General features: G+C 42.7%; 2 protein-coding genes across 2 annotated transcripts in view; one reads left to right on the forward strand and one right to left on the reverse strand.

Annotated features, from left to right (window-relative positions):
• Nucleotides 1–10,033, forward strand: part of slc23a3 (solute carrier family 23 member 3) — a 130,245-nt gene extending 120,212 nt beyond the window's left edge. Inside the window, exon 12 of the mRNA XM_043694285.1 lies at nucleotides 9,828–10,033. Within this exon, the coding sequence (XP_043550220.1) occupies nucleotides 9,828–9,961 (134 nt within the window). The 3' untranslated portion in view covers nucleotides 9,962–10,033. The remainder of the gene's footprint in view (nucleotides 1–9,827) is intronic.
• Nucleotides 1–15,569, reverse strand: part of LOC122551807 (indian hedgehog protein-like) — a 77,501-nt gene that overhangs the window by 18,126 nt on the left and 43,806 nt on the right. The window lies entirely within an intron of this gene.

Raw genomic sequence — 15,569 nt, forward strand, 5'->3', positions numbered from 1 at the left:
GGAGTTGAGGATAATCAGATCAGCCACCATCTCATTGAAAGGGAAAGCAGACGTGATGGGCTGAATGGCCTTTGTCTGTTCCTACATGTTGTGGTTTTATGGCTTTATTGACCTGCTAAGTTTCTCCAACACTTTCTGCTTTAATTTCAGATGTCCAACATGTGCAGTACTTTTGTTTCATTTTCTATTTCTTAAAAAAGTTATCCAATCCTTCATTTCAAATGCTACTATGGTTTTACCTCTGGCAATCTCTGTCATCCCCTTGAGCTCTACAATGTTATGAGATCTCTGTACTTGCCTAACTCCGGCCTCAAATATTCCTGAGTTTATTTGCTTCAACATTCATGGCTGTATTATCAGCCTGACTTTAAAATCTAGAATTCCCTCCTTAAATCTCTACCTCTCTACTTTTCTTCCTAAATAATTACAACTCAATACAGCACAGGAACAGGCCTTCGGCCTACCAAGCCTGTGCTTATTCCTAGTCCTTATTTAGACCTGCTACTTATTGCCCATATGCAGTTTATATCCCTCTGTTCACCTTCCAAACATGTGTCTATCAAGATAAGCCTTAAGCATTGCTAATGTGAGTGCTTCCACCACCTCCACTGGCAGTGTGTTCCAGGGAACCACCTCCCTCTGTGTGAAACACTTTCCCCACACTTCTCCCCGTCCCCCACCTTGAACTTGTGTCCTCTTGTCATAGAATCCCTACAGTGTGGAAACAGATCCTTCAGCCAACAAGTTCACACCAATCCTCCGAAGAGTAACTCACCCAGACCTATTCCCCTACATTTACCCCTGACTAATGTACATAGCCTACACATCCCTGAACACTATGGACAATTTAGCGTGACCAAGTCACCTGACCTGCACATCTTTGCATTGTGGAAGGAAACCAAAGCACCTGGAGAAAACCCACACAGACACAGAGAGAATGTGCAGACTCCATACAGACAGTCGCCCGAGGCTGGAATTGAACCCGGGTCCCTGGTGCTGTGATGCGGCAGTGCTAACCACTGAGCCACCATGCTGCCCATTGTAGTTAACCTTTCTACCCTGGGAAAAAGCCTCTGACTATCCACCCAATCTATGCCTGTCATAATTTTTGGGGCGAAAAGAGAAAGTGAGGTCTGCAGATGCTGGAGATCAGAGATGGAAATGTGTTGCTGGAGAAGCGCAGCAGGTCAGGCAGCATCTAGGGAACAGGAGAATCGACGTTTCGGGCATTAGCCCTTCTTCAGGAATAATTTTTGGGGCCTCTACCTGAGCCCCTTTCTTTCCTTTATAATGTCCTAGAGAACCAATTTCATTTTCCAACCTGGTGGTCACCTGACCTAATATCTCCTCTGTTGCTCAGTGTCATACTTACTTCCTTTTATTGATTATCAGTTGATTCTGAAAGTATCTATTGTACAATGGAACATATTTCTCCAGTGAAATGCCTTGGGATATTTCATTATGTTAAAAGTTATTTAGAAATTGTGGTTGTGCTTCTTGAGTGTTATTGGAGTTGCACTTGTCCAGACAAGTGGAGAATTTGTCATCACATTCCTGATCTTTGATATCTTTCCCCTCTTCCAATTCTGACCAAATGTCACTAAGCTGAAACCGTAACAATTGCATCTCTCTCCACCAACACTGCCAGATCTGATGACAGCAGCCAACGTTTCCATTCTGCTGAACAGTCATATTAGTCCTGCAGGGAGTGTGATAGGGGCAATACGATGGAAGGTATAAACCTACTGAGCTTTCTTCCATTTCAAAGATGATGCAACATTCTAAAAATGTACGAATGTGTACAATGGAATGCAGTCACTGATGTGATAGAAGGAACAGTGCTCTTGATTTCCCTACTGTGCTTATCTTTGCCAGTGTGATACTGAATTGGATAAGGATGTAAGCGAGTGACAATGCACTTTGTGACTGCTGTCAAGCAATTAGCAGATTTATCCGTCTGTGTCATGTAAACGTTTCCCAACTTTGCGAGCCCACTTGAACACCTGCATCCATTATCACCTTAATTCCACATAACACAAACGTAATAAACGTTGTAAAAATATGTTCCACAATATATTACACTTCCATTAAACCTTGAACAATATAGACTGAGTCACTGACACCTTATTGAACTCAATAGCCTCGTGTTTACCACCTAAAATGTGAACCATCACACTTCAGTTTTATTGCTGTCACCTTGTGATTTAATATGAGATCACACCTCAGTCAGGTAACACCTAAATATTACAGTCTGTCTTTGAAACTCCACAAGCCAAGCGTCTGTGCTAACAGGAAGGAGGTCATATCTACCCAACGCATTTGGGAATGGAATGTGGGTTGACAGTGTCCAAAGAAGTCAGTCAGACTTTGACAGTGTACCATCGATGCTGACAGAGCAGGGGGTGGAAAGGGATGTGAATCATATCAACGCCTTCACCTCTGTGTTAATGTCTGACCGCTCTGTGGGTTACTACTATGACATGATAGAGAGGCTTGTGGAACTAGCAGCATCAAGAGAGCCTCACTCCTGCTAGGATTTCCCAACACAGAGGGCACAAGGGGTTGAGCCCTCCAAGTCCCTTAATGGCAGAGCAAAACACTTGGCACATAAGGATGGGAATCCTGACAATTTGAAAAGAGGCCATTCAGTCAGCACCACCCCTCCAAAGAGCATCCGACCTAGACCCACAGTCCACTCTATCCCCACATTTTATCCATAGACCCTGCATATTCCTAGACACTACACACAATTTAGCATGACCAAAGCACCTGACCTGCACACCTTTGGACTGTGGGAGGAAACCAGAGCACCCGGAGGAAACCCATGCAGGCACAAGGAAGAACGTACACACTCCATACAGAGTTACCCAAATGCAGGAATTGCACCCAGGTTCCTGGCATTGTAAGGCACTGGTGCTAACCACTGAGCCACACCAACTCTGAGTATTTTCACTTACTGACAAACTCTTGCCTTTTCCCCCTAACTTGGACATTGTTATTATTCAGAGTGCCAATCTCTATCAGCAGTCCATTACAGAACCTAACTGCTATATTTTTGTTAATTTATTCAATTGGATGTGGCATCATCCTTACTTTCCACACAGAACTGTGGGTCTGGAGTCACATGTCAGCCAGACTAGGCAAAGAGAGCAGTTTCCTTCCCTAATGGGCATTAGTGAACCAGATGGGTTTTTACAACAACAATGGTTGCATTCAATCCTAAAGTCCAGATTTTTAAAAAATTGAATTCAAATTGGGATTTGAAGCTAGGATTGCAAAACCTTACATGGGTCACTAGATTAACAAGCTAATGCTAACGCCAACAAGTCATCAACTCCCCACTCTTTATTTACTGTGTGAAAAAGGTTTCTTTTTCACTTTGTGTTTGCTTGTTTTGCAAAACAGTTTCAAACTGTGCCCTCTAGTTCTCAATCTGTGTCGAAATGGAGACAGTTTCTCCCTAACCATGTTGTCCAGCCATCTTATGATTCTGGAAATTTCTGTCCAATCTCCTAATGGCCTTCATGACACCACAATGACCCCATGTTAAGCAAAATCATGTGGCAGGCAATGCCTAATTGTATGATCACTAGGTGTTAATCCAGAGACCCAGGTAACTCGGGTTGAAATTCAGTCATGGTAGATGGTAGAATTTGAATTCAATAAATGAGAGTCTAATGATGACCACGAACCATTGTCAATGACTGCGGGGAACCCATCTGGTGCACTAATGTCCTTTAGGGAAGGAAATTGCCACCCTTACCTGATCAGACCTATAAATGACTCCAGATCCACAGCAATGTGGTTGACTCATAACTTCCCTCTGGCCAATTAAAGATGGGCAATAAATGCTGCCTGGCCAGTGGTGCCCTCATCCTGTCAATACATTAAATAAAAAGGCTTTTACCAGGTCCACATAGCAGAGATCCTGACGCTGAGATGTCATTCTCAAGTCAAGCCACTGTCAGCAGGACAACAAAAATTTGACCTTTCCCCCTACCAACGCTGTATCAACAACAGCATGCATTTATATAGAGCCTTTTGCATGATAAAACATCCCAATACACTTCACAGGAGCATTGTCAAACACAATTTGATGCTGGGCTGCATTTTGGCAGAAGGAATGGAGGAGCTGGGTATTATTTAAATGCATTAAAGATGCAGAGAGCTACAAAACAGTGGGATTTGGCAGCGGAGGGGGGGGGTGCTCACCCATGAATCCCAACATCCTTTGAACCTCTTTACTGCAGAGGGCTGTAGGAATACAGAGGAAGACAGATATTGAATCAGAAAGGTATTCAAGGGAAAGGCAGGTGTTGAGAATTATCAGATTGTCCATGACCTTATTGAATGGGCTTGATGGGCTGAATGGCCAACATCTCCTCCTACATCTTACGGTCTTATGGGTGACCATTTATTTAGTGTCCTTTAAGGACATTCTTAACGGACACGAGACAGAGGGCGATACAGAGAAGGAAGAAAATGCTGGAGGGGACAAGGCTGAAGGCATAGCTAGTAATCTGAAGATTGTAGCAGGTTCCTGAGAGAGAGTGAGAGAGAGAGAGAGAGACAGAGAGAGAAAAAAAGAGAGAAAGAGAGAGTGAGAGTGCAAGAGAGAGGTGAGGTGTAACTCAGTACAGAGCCTAACACTTATCACTCACTGCCATCCCCTAGACTCATCCTTTAACTGACCAACCTCTCTAAACCCCAACTTTTCTTTCCACCCCAATTGTCTCTTTCCCTCTCTTTCTTCAATATTATTATGGCTGTTGCTTTACCTGTTGCATCTAACCTTACATTTTTAATATATGATGGGAATGTGATAATGGAAGAACACCTTATTCTTTTATTGTATGTGCATGAACAAAGAGATAAAGCTTCAGTTTAAAGCATAACTCAATCAATACCACTCATGACAGTGCAGCACTTCTTCTTTACGGCGCCCAAGTTTCAGTTTGAATCTATGTGCAAAGTCCTAAAGAATGGCTTGAATCCAGAATTTTCTGGCTGACTGGCAGAAAACTGGTCCACTAGCCGCTCTTTTTTCTCTTCACATTGTGCTCGGGTCAAGATTCTTGTATTCAAGTTCTTTCTTAACCAATATCTCCAAACCTGGGTCTTCTGTTCTGCTACTACTTTTCCAATCAATAAGAGTTTGAAAACACAAATCTCCATCTGTAACCTCTCATATTTCTGGTCATAATCTTCTCCATTCTGATGATAACCTCAACAAACGAAACTCACAGAGGTTTTGCACGAAAAAATATAAACACAACCGCAGTCTCCACACTCTCAAAGTTGTGGCGTCTGTCTTCAGTGATTCATGGTCATTGGTATTTTTGAAAGATTGACTTGATGAAGGATTTGAATGTACCATGCTTCCTGATGTCTATTAATAGCAAGTCAAATTCAATTTGTAGCTCTCAATGTAGCAATCTAAAGGATCATTTAATGAATTTTCATAAATAAAGTATCATAATACTTGCGTCAGCTGCTATCTAGAAGATAGCAATCTCATTTCTGTATCAAAAGAATATGCATTCCAAGTACACTCTAGAGGCTTCAGCACAGAAATAAAGGGAAACTCTGTGGTGGGAATACTTCATTCTCAGATGTGGCATCTTTCAGGTGGAAGTAAACAGTCCTGTGGCGCTATTTAGATGGACAGCCAAGAGAGATTATCCTGATGTATGGAGTCATACAGCACAGAAACTGACCCTTCGGTCCAACCATTCCATGCCGACCACATTCCCAGACTAAACTAATCCCACCTGCCAGTGCTCGGCCCATTTCCCTCCAACCTTTCCTAGTCATAAACATAATGTCTTTTAAACATTGTAATTGTACCTTGCCCACCACTTCCTCTGACAGTTCATTCCACACACTAACCATGCTCTGTGTAAAAATGTTGGCTCTCGTGTACTTTTAAATCTTTCTGCTGTCACCTTAAAGATACTCCCCCTAGTTTTGAACTCCTCCAACCTAGGGAAAAGACCCTTGCCATTAACCTTATCTAAGCCCCTCATGATTTTATAAAGCTGTATAAGTCACAGCCTTTCCAGTGTATTTTTATATCACAAACCCTCCATTCCTGGCAACATCCTGGTAAATCCTTTCTGAGCCCTCTCCAGTTTAATAATATCCCTCCTATAACTGGGCAACCGGAACTGCGCACTGTATTCCAGAAGACGCCTCAACAAACGTCCTATACAATCTCAACATGACATCCCAACTCCTCTAATCAAAGGACTGAGCAATGAAGGCAAGAGCGCTAAACACCTTAAACACCCTGTTTACTTGTGATGCAAATTTCAAAGAATTATGTACCTGAACACCTAGGTCTCTCTGTTCTACAACACTACCCAGGGCCATACCATGAATTGAACAAGTCTTTTCATCCTTCAATCAACATCACTAAATTAGAAATTCAGATGGGAGTCTTGATTTAACAATTCATTCAAGAATTACAGATTCATTCTGGTGTAGAAGGAAGCCATTTAGCCCACTGTATTTGTGCCAGTTCATTAAATAAGTACAATTGCACAGTGCCAAATCTCCAGGTTTTCCTTCATACCCTTGAACATTATTTTTATCCAGATAACCGCCCATAGCCCTCTTGAATGCCTCAATTGAACCTGACTCCTCAACAATCCCAGGCAGTACATTCCATACTCTATCTGCCCACTGAGTGAAAAAGATTCTCCTTCATTTCACCCTTGTTTCTTTTCTGACCAGTATAAATCCATGCCCCTCTTGTTCTTGTTCCTAAATGAGCAGGAACACTTTCTCCCTATTTAGTGTGATGATGCTGCTCCTTTAACAAAGTTATGTTGCCCTTGGTATTTTTTTCAGAGGGTTCATAAACCCAGAGACTCCGGGAGGTCTAGGCTTGAAGGGTCTTAGGGCCAATTTGAATATAGCTAACAGGTACTGCCTCAGAAAAAAAAGGCTTTCAAGTTTAAAAAAAACACTTGTACAATGAAAGGGGAGTGGCCAGTTCTCCCAGCTCAGCTTTTCCTCTGGTTTGGTTTGGTTTTAGCAGTAGTGTTGAAAAAGTTGCTGGAGCCAAAGAAGCAGATCCATGCTGATCCTCCCTTTCCCTGACCTCTCTCTTGTAAGACCCTGTATTTGATTTTACCTTTTGTACCAAGGGGTGTTCATGGGGATTGTTGCAAGTATTGGGTACAGCACCATTAAAGTTGGGATAATCTGTTGGATTTTTGGATAGGTTAAGTATTCTGTTCTCTTTTGTTGGTGTTTCATTTGGTAATCTTGTAAATAAATTCTGTTTTGATTAAAACTGAGTGGTTAGGCCAGTTGCATCAATCCCGGAATATCCACTCTGCACCTTCTTAAAACAACCAGCAAACTTAGGGCAAGGGCTACTTTCTTGAAATGTTTTGAGGGGGTCTGGCCTGGTCCTTAACACAACTCTATCTATCCTGTTCATGAAATTCTTCCACCAGATCTCTGCGTGGGTCTCTTATTTCTAAGTGTGACACATCTGATGCTGCTGCAATCTCTCTGTAATGCCCATCACCAACATGTGGCTCTTCTTGTGGGACCACACTGTGAGCAAATTGGCTATATTACAAAAGTGGCAACATTTCAAAAATTGCTTTCATTGGGTGCAAACCATTTTGGGATGTCCTATGGAATGAGCTGTAAAAAGGCAAGACTTTATTGTCATTAGGGGAGGAAAGGAGTCAATTAAATTCCAAATCCAAGTACAGGATGTCAAAAAGCCAGGTCTTACACCATAAATGGTCCCTCAATTCTACCCCAGCGGTGTGCCTTACCCAGCCTCAGGACATGACCCCCTTCCCACATCAGAGTAACATCTTTCCAATTTATGCAACCCAGGAAAGTTGTGTCATCTCTCAGGGTTACAGTAAATTAGTGATAAGTCATGGGCAGTTTCCACTTTGGCTTGTCTCCCAGATGACAGTTTTGAGACTCATTACACATGGACCATTTGAGACCAAATATATACGAATAATACAGAGAGAACTTATTTTTAGTGAGCAAAGGGGCTACAATGACAAGACATGCATCTCAAGATATTGGTGAAAGAATCTGAGGCAACATAGGGTAAAGCACTTACATGCACTTTCACACAAGGACGTAATACGTTTGGTATGCTTTTCTTTATTGGTCAGAGTATTGAGTACAGGAGTTGGGAGGTCACGTTGTGGCGGTACAGGACATGGGTTAGGCCACTGTTGGAATATTGCATGCAATTCTGGTCTCCTTCCTATCGGAAGGATGTTGTGAAACTTGAAAGGGTTCAGAAAAGATTTACAAGGATGTTGCCAGGGTTGGAGGATTTGAGCTATAAGGAGAGGCTGAACAGGCTGGGGCTATTTTTCCCTGGAGTGTCGGAGGCTGAGGGGTGACTTTATAGAGGTTTACAAAATTATGAGGGGCATGGATAGGATAGGTCTTTTTGCTTGGGTTGGGGAGTCCAGAGCTAGAGGGCATAGGTTTAGGGTGAGTGGAGAAAGATATAAAAGAGACCTAAGGGGCAACTTTTTCACACAGATGGTGGTACGTGTATGGAATGAACTGCCAGAAGAAGTGGTGGAGGCTGGTACAATATCAACATTTAAGAGGCATTTGGATGGGTATATGAATGAGAAGGGTTTGGAAGGATATGGGCCGGGTGCTGGCAGGTGGGACTAGATTGGGTTGGGATATCTGGTTGGCATGGACGGGTTGGACCGAAGGGTCTGTTTCCATGCTGTACATCTCTATGTCTCTATGACTCTAAGTCTGCTCTGCCATTTAATACGATCATGGCTGATCTCACCATCTCAGCCTCAACTCCACTTTTCTGCCTGCTCCCTAAAACTCTTTAACTCATTACTATTTAAAATTCTGTTTATCTCCTCCTTAAATTTATTCAGTACCCTGGCATCTACCTCACTTTGGGGCAGTGAATTCAACAGATTCACAACGCTTTGAGAGGAGTAATTCCTCCTCAGTCCAGTTTTAAAGCTGCTACCACTTATCCTAAAACCATGACTGGGTCATAGAGATGTACAGCACGGAAACAGACCCTTCGGTCCAACTTGTCCATGCCGACCAGATATCCTAAATTAATCTAGTCCCATTTCTCAGCAATTGGCCCATATCCCTCTAAGCCCTTCCTAGTCATATAGCCATCCAGATGCCTTTGAAATGCTGTAATTGTACCAGCCTCCACCACTTCCTCTAGCAGCTTACTCCATACATGCACCACCCTCTGCGTGAAAAAGTTGTCCCTTAGATCCCTTTCAAATCTTTCCCTTCTCAACCTAACCTATGCCCTCTAATTCTGGACTTTCCCACCCCAGGGAAAAGACTTTGTCTATTTATCCTATCCGTGTGATTCATGATTTTATCCTAGACTACCCCACAGGGGAAACATCCTTTCCGTATTTACCTTTAGGATTTAGAATGTATTGCCTGATAGAATAGTGGGTGCAGACAGCCAGAAGTATCAATGCAGAAACTCAGAGCACCAAATAACAATGTTACAATTTTAATGAAAGAGGACACAGGTCATTCTGCTGTAACGCGTGTTTTATCAATGTGAATTCACTATAACATGATTGACGAATTGGGGACACTGTTTCTAAAGCATGATCTATTAACTTGTCTGTTGGCTGTAACACAATTACATCGCCAACACTTAAAGTGCTGTTTCTAAGGTGTGCTTTTTTCTACAATGTGGAGTTGTACAAGAACTCAACCATCACGTTACTGAAGAACTGACTGTATGTCTTTAGAGAAATAAGTGTTAAACAAAGTAGAACTTTATTGAAAATTGATTTTATGTTAAGCAGGCTTTGACAGGAATCATCAAGGAACATGCATACAGCATCAAGGAGCAATCACTGTTGGCAAGTTAGCTTCACCAAACAAATCATATTCAATGGAGAAAACCCTTCGAGAGCATGGAGACGCGGCTGGGGATTAAGACCAGCTGAATTTTTTCTCAGAAGAGTTGGGGAGTTATGAGAGACTTCAGAACAGCATTAGGCCATTCAACTCTTCAAGCAGTTTGACCATTCAGTAAATTCATGGCTGGTCTGGGTGGTGTTTCATCTCAACTCTTTTCCTCTGCTCACTTTGGTGGCTTTGTTTACTGAAAATCAATCCAACTCAGCCTTGAATTAAGGAGCAGCGCAACGAAAGCTTGTGATTCCAAATAAACCTGTTGGACCATAACCTGGTGTCGTGTGATTTCTGACCTTGTCCACCCCAGTCCGAAACTGGCGCCTCCACATCTTGAATTAATTCAATGGCCCAGCGCTCACTACTTTCTGCGGAAGTGAACAGTCTGACAACTCGCTGAGGATCAAAATTTCAAACGTTTCTGTCATAAAATGGATAGCCCTTCTTTTTAAATTGTGACCCCTCCCCCAGCACTAATCGTACCCATTGGAGGAAGCATCCTCCCAGTGTTCACCCTAAATAAACTCTCCTTGGGGTCTTACACATTTCAATAATGTTGTCTCTCATTCTTCTAAACTCCAGTGGGGGCAGGCTCAACCTTCATAGATAACACCCTCACCCAAGGAATGAGACAAGTGAGCAATGGAATGAATAGCCTCCTGTTGTTGTGTATTAATTAAGATTTGTATGAGATTAATACCATTCATCAGATCTGGATTTTACAAAACGTCCTTTTCTGAATTTATCACATCATTCTCATTATAGCTGAAAGAAACAGCCATACCTTGAAACCATCGTATTATTAACTAACATCAATAACGACTTCCATTTGTAAACATTTAGAATCAACACATATTAGCCTGGTACAGGTGGAGCTTGAACACAGACTTTCTGACCCAGAGGTAGGGACAGTACTACAACAGCCCTAGATTTGTATTTATATATAGCCTTTCACAACTTCAAAGAGTATTACAGTCAATTGCTGTTGAAATATCATAGAATCTCTACAGTGTGGAAGCAGGCCATTCAACCCATCACGTCCACACCAAACTTCTGAAGAGAATCCCACCAACACCCACTCTCCTACCCTATACCCTACACCCACTCTCCTACCCTATACCCATGGTTAACCCAGTTAGTCTGCACATCCCTCGACATTATGGGGCAATTCAGCATAGCCAATCCTCCCTAATCTTTAGAGTGTGGGAGGAAACCCAAGCAGATCGGGGAGAATGTGTAAACTTCACACATGCAGTCGCCTGAGGCTGGAATTGAATCTGGGTCCCTGGCACTGTGAGGCAGTGGTGCTAACCACTGAGCCACCATGCCAGCCCATATAAGGGAGTCATGCACCCAATTTGGAGACAGCAAGCTTCCGCAGACACACGAATATGATGATGACAACCAGATAATTGTCTTTTTTATTCATTCAAGTGGATGTCATTGGCTAGGCCAGAGTGTGGATAAGAGTTACCCACATTACTGTGGGTCTGGAGTCACATGTAGACCTGACTGGGGAAGGATGGCAGTTTCCTTCCCTAAAAGGCAACTTTCAGCTTTATTTCTTTATTTTCTGTTTATACTAAGAACAATGTTAATGCTTTATTTTTAATATTGTTTCTCTATCTTACTACTTTGCATTTACGTTTTGTACCTAGGTACCTTTGTACCTAAAATGGCGCCATACGTGACAGGACATTGTACACGTTCCACTGTACTCTTGTACTTGAGTACTCATGACAATAAAGCTTAAATCAAATCAAAATGTCTTCTTCTCTCCCCATGGCAACTGGCAATGGTTTTATTATCATTAGACTCTTTATTGAATTCAATATTCACCATTTGCTGTAGCAGGATTGGAACCCAGGTCCCCAGACCATTATCTAAGTCCAAAACAAAAGCAGAAATTGCTGGAAAAGGTCAGCGGGTCCCTGGATTACCGGTCTAGCAATAATAAATCTAAGCCATTGCCTCCTCATAATTTTCAATGACGTTGGTTAGAAAAGACATGATGGTAGGACACTGGAAGTAACTCCACTTTGGGACGGAAAAGGGGCAATTTTTAAAGACATATTCAGACCATTATGAGTCTTAGGTTGAGGGAAGAGCCTAGCCAACGAGCTAAGAATCAGCTAGCATATATTGACAGCTCCTCATCGGTTAGTATCTGTAGTCATAGAGTCATAGAGATGTACAGCACGGAAACAGACCCTTCGGTCCAACTCGACCAGATGTCCCAGCCTAATCTAATCCCATTTTCCCTCCTTCTTTAACGCTGCTGAGAATTTAAATACAGACACAATCTGGTAGAAACCAATGGAAGCTGGTCAGGGTTTAGAGAAAAACCCATTACAGTTTGCAACATCCACAGCAGGACTTGTGCTGACCTGTAATTTACTGTTCTTATAAAATATGTATAATGTTATAAATATTTGATTTGAAAAGTACAAGATGTTTTCTGCCGGATGACTTCATGTTGCATTTCTGGAACAAAATTAGTTTCATAGAATGAAAGATGCTGTAATCCAGAATTTTTTGTGTGGAAGGGTACCCTGGAATGTTCCCCTGACATCCTGTTGGTCCTGTTTGAACAAAGGTGTCACTGCCCAGGAGAAGGAATACCACAGGAAGAGGTTGCATTTACATAACACCATACACAACCTTAGGAGGTCCCCAGCATCACAGCTATCAGTTTTTCAGCCAATTCAAATCACTCCACGTGATATCCTGAGAAATAGTTGGCGACACGGATTTGCAACCAGCCACAGGTCTTGACAGCATTCTGATAAAAGAGCTGAAGACTCGTGCTCCAGAACCTGATGCTCCCCCAACCAAGTTACAACACTGACATCTACCCGACAATGTGGAAAATTGACTAGGTATGTCCTGTCCACAGAAAAACAGGACAAATACAACTCAGCCAGTTACCGCCCAATCAGACAGCTCTCGATCATCAGTAAAGTGGTGGAAGGTGTCATCAACAGCGTTATCAAGCAGCACCTGCTCAGCAATAATCAGCTCAGTGACACCCAGTTTGGGTTCCACCAGGGCCATTCAGCTCCTGACTTCATTAAAATCTTGGTTGACATATGGACAAAAGAGCTGAATTCTAGAGGTGAGGTGAGTGTGACAGCCCTTGACATCAAGGCTGCCTTTGAATGAGTGTGGCATCAGGAGGCCCTGGCAATACTGGAATCAATGGGTATAAGGAGGAAAACTCTCCAGTGGTTGGGTCATACCTGGCACATTGGAAGATGGTTGTGGTTTCTGAAGGACAGTCTTCTCAGCTCCAGGACATCTCTGCAGGAGCTCCTCAGGGTAGTGTCCTAGGCCCAACCACCTTCAGCTGCTTCATCAATGACCTTCCCTCCAGCATAAGGGCAGAAGTGGGGGTGTTTGCTGATGGTTGCACAATGTTCAGCATCATTCATAACTCCTCAAACATGGAAGCAGTTCATGTCTAAATGTAACAAGGCAGGCTTGGGCAAAAATGTGGTAAGTAACATTTGCCTACTAGAGGTTACCATTGATCAGAAACTGAACTGGATTTACCATATAAATACTGTGGTTATGTGAACAGGTCAAAGACTGGGAATACTGTAGCGACTAACTTTTCTCCTGACTGGCCAGTTCCTGACCACCATCCACAAGGCACAAGTCAGGAGTGTGATGGAATACTCCTCACTTGCCTGGATGGGTGCAGCTCCAACAACACTCAAGAAAGTTAACACTATTCAGGACAAAGCAGCCCACTTGATTGGCACCCCATCCACTCACTCCATCACTGATGCTGAGTGACAGCAGTGTGTACCATCCACAAGATGCACTACAGTATCCCCCCAATCCTGTTTCAAATCCACATTCATTTCCATCCAGAAGGACAAGAGCAGCAGATATATGGGAACACCACCGACTGCATTTTTACTCCAAGCCACTCACCATCCTGACTTGGAAATATATCGCCATTCCTTCACTATCTCTGAGTCAAGATCCTGCAAGTCTCTCCCAAATAACATGATGAGTTTACCCACAGAACACAGACTGCAGTGGTTCAAGAAGGCAGCTGACCACCTACTTCTCAATGGCAACAAATAGTTGCCCAGCCAGCAACATCCAATTGTAAGTAATGGTGTTCCCATACGTCTGCTGCCCTTGTCCTTCTAAGCATGGAGCCTAGGTTCTCTGTTCCATCACTTGTTGCTTAACTTTCCTTTCTCTCTCTTTTTGCTCTGTTTCTGAATCCTAGCTCTCTCCACCTATTAATTTCACTTTCTACTCTTGATTTGATGTTTGCCTTCACCCACTGCAACCTGGCTTCCATTTCTGAACTCTCTCACCCTCTTTCTCAATCCTTTGATTTCACTATTTAAGGAGCCATACCTATTGCCCCATTTGCATTCTGCTGTCTCAGATACGCCCTTACCTCTCGCTGTGCTGTTATTAACTCACACTCGCAGCCTGATTCAAGATGGCACTGACACTGGGCGACTCTTGGCAAGCTCTCTACAGCAGATCTTATTCCCACATTTCTTACAACCTCTCCACACTTTTAAACCTTAATTCTAAGTCTGTAAAAATTGACTTTGTATGCCTCACTCTGTCAAAGCACCCTATGATCCCTATGATCTTTTTTGCTATGATCTGCCTGCACTGCTCGCAAAACAAAACTTTTCACTATACTTAGGTACATGTGACTACAATATATCAAATCAAATCAATGTAGGTAATAAAACCAAACTGCACAAGATGTCAGCTTATCTGTTAGTTAGAGGAAGATTCATGCTGAATGAAAGATTTAGCTGAATGCAGTGATGATATCCCAATTTTGCCTTTGCTGCCGACTGCCATTTATTAGGATTACAGTGGGACTTGGAACAATCAATCTGGAATTTGACCCGAAGATTGGCCGGCAGAGGAAAGCACTTGAACCATTTTGACAAAGATCAACTCTTATTCAAAGGAAAAACTTGTTCAGAATCAATATCTTCAGAATATACGCATGTGTCCGATTGGACAAAACGAATTAAATTCTAGTATAGAAAAAACCCTACAGAGGGATACTAATTAAGATTAAGATGATGACCATAAAATAGAGGAACAAATGTAGGAACAGATGTAAGCCATTCAGCCCGTTGAATCTGCTCCACCATTCAATGAGATTGTAGTTGATCTGATAATCCTCAACTCCACCTTCCTGCCTTTAACCCGTAACCCTCGGTACCCTTACCCACAATGTTCATGGGCACTTCACTGAAGAATTAGGAACCAATGCACTTATTGAGTTTTCTTTCAAATGCAACTATCATAGTCTAGAGCTAATGATGAGGGGTCAGATTGTGTGTTCAGTTTGTCTTGCTGAGGGCAGAGCCCAAAGTCTCTTATGGTTTCCTTTGCCCTGAACAAATTGTGGCTAGTGTTATACAATTGTTTAGAATTTACCATGCACGATGTTATGATTGGAATGAGGTCAGCCGGGTGGACCGCCGGGAATATGAGTTCCCTAATTGGGACTGTTAATCTAGTCCAATCATGGAGCCCTGGCTGACAGATATAAACAGGAGCGTAGGTGTATCAGGGTAGCCCACTGGCCGGATGGGGCATTGGGTTGGGTGAGAGCCCAATGGTACGTA

The sequence above is a fragment of the Chiloscyllium plagiosum genome, chromosome 7 (assembly GCF_004010195.1).
Source record: "Chiloscyllium plagiosum isolate BGI_BamShark_2017 chromosome 7, ASM401019v2, whole genome shotgun sequence".
Classification (NCBI taxonomy): Eukaryota; Metazoa; Chordata; class Chondrichthyes; order Orectolobiformes; family Hemiscylliidae; genus Chiloscyllium; species Chiloscyllium plagiosum.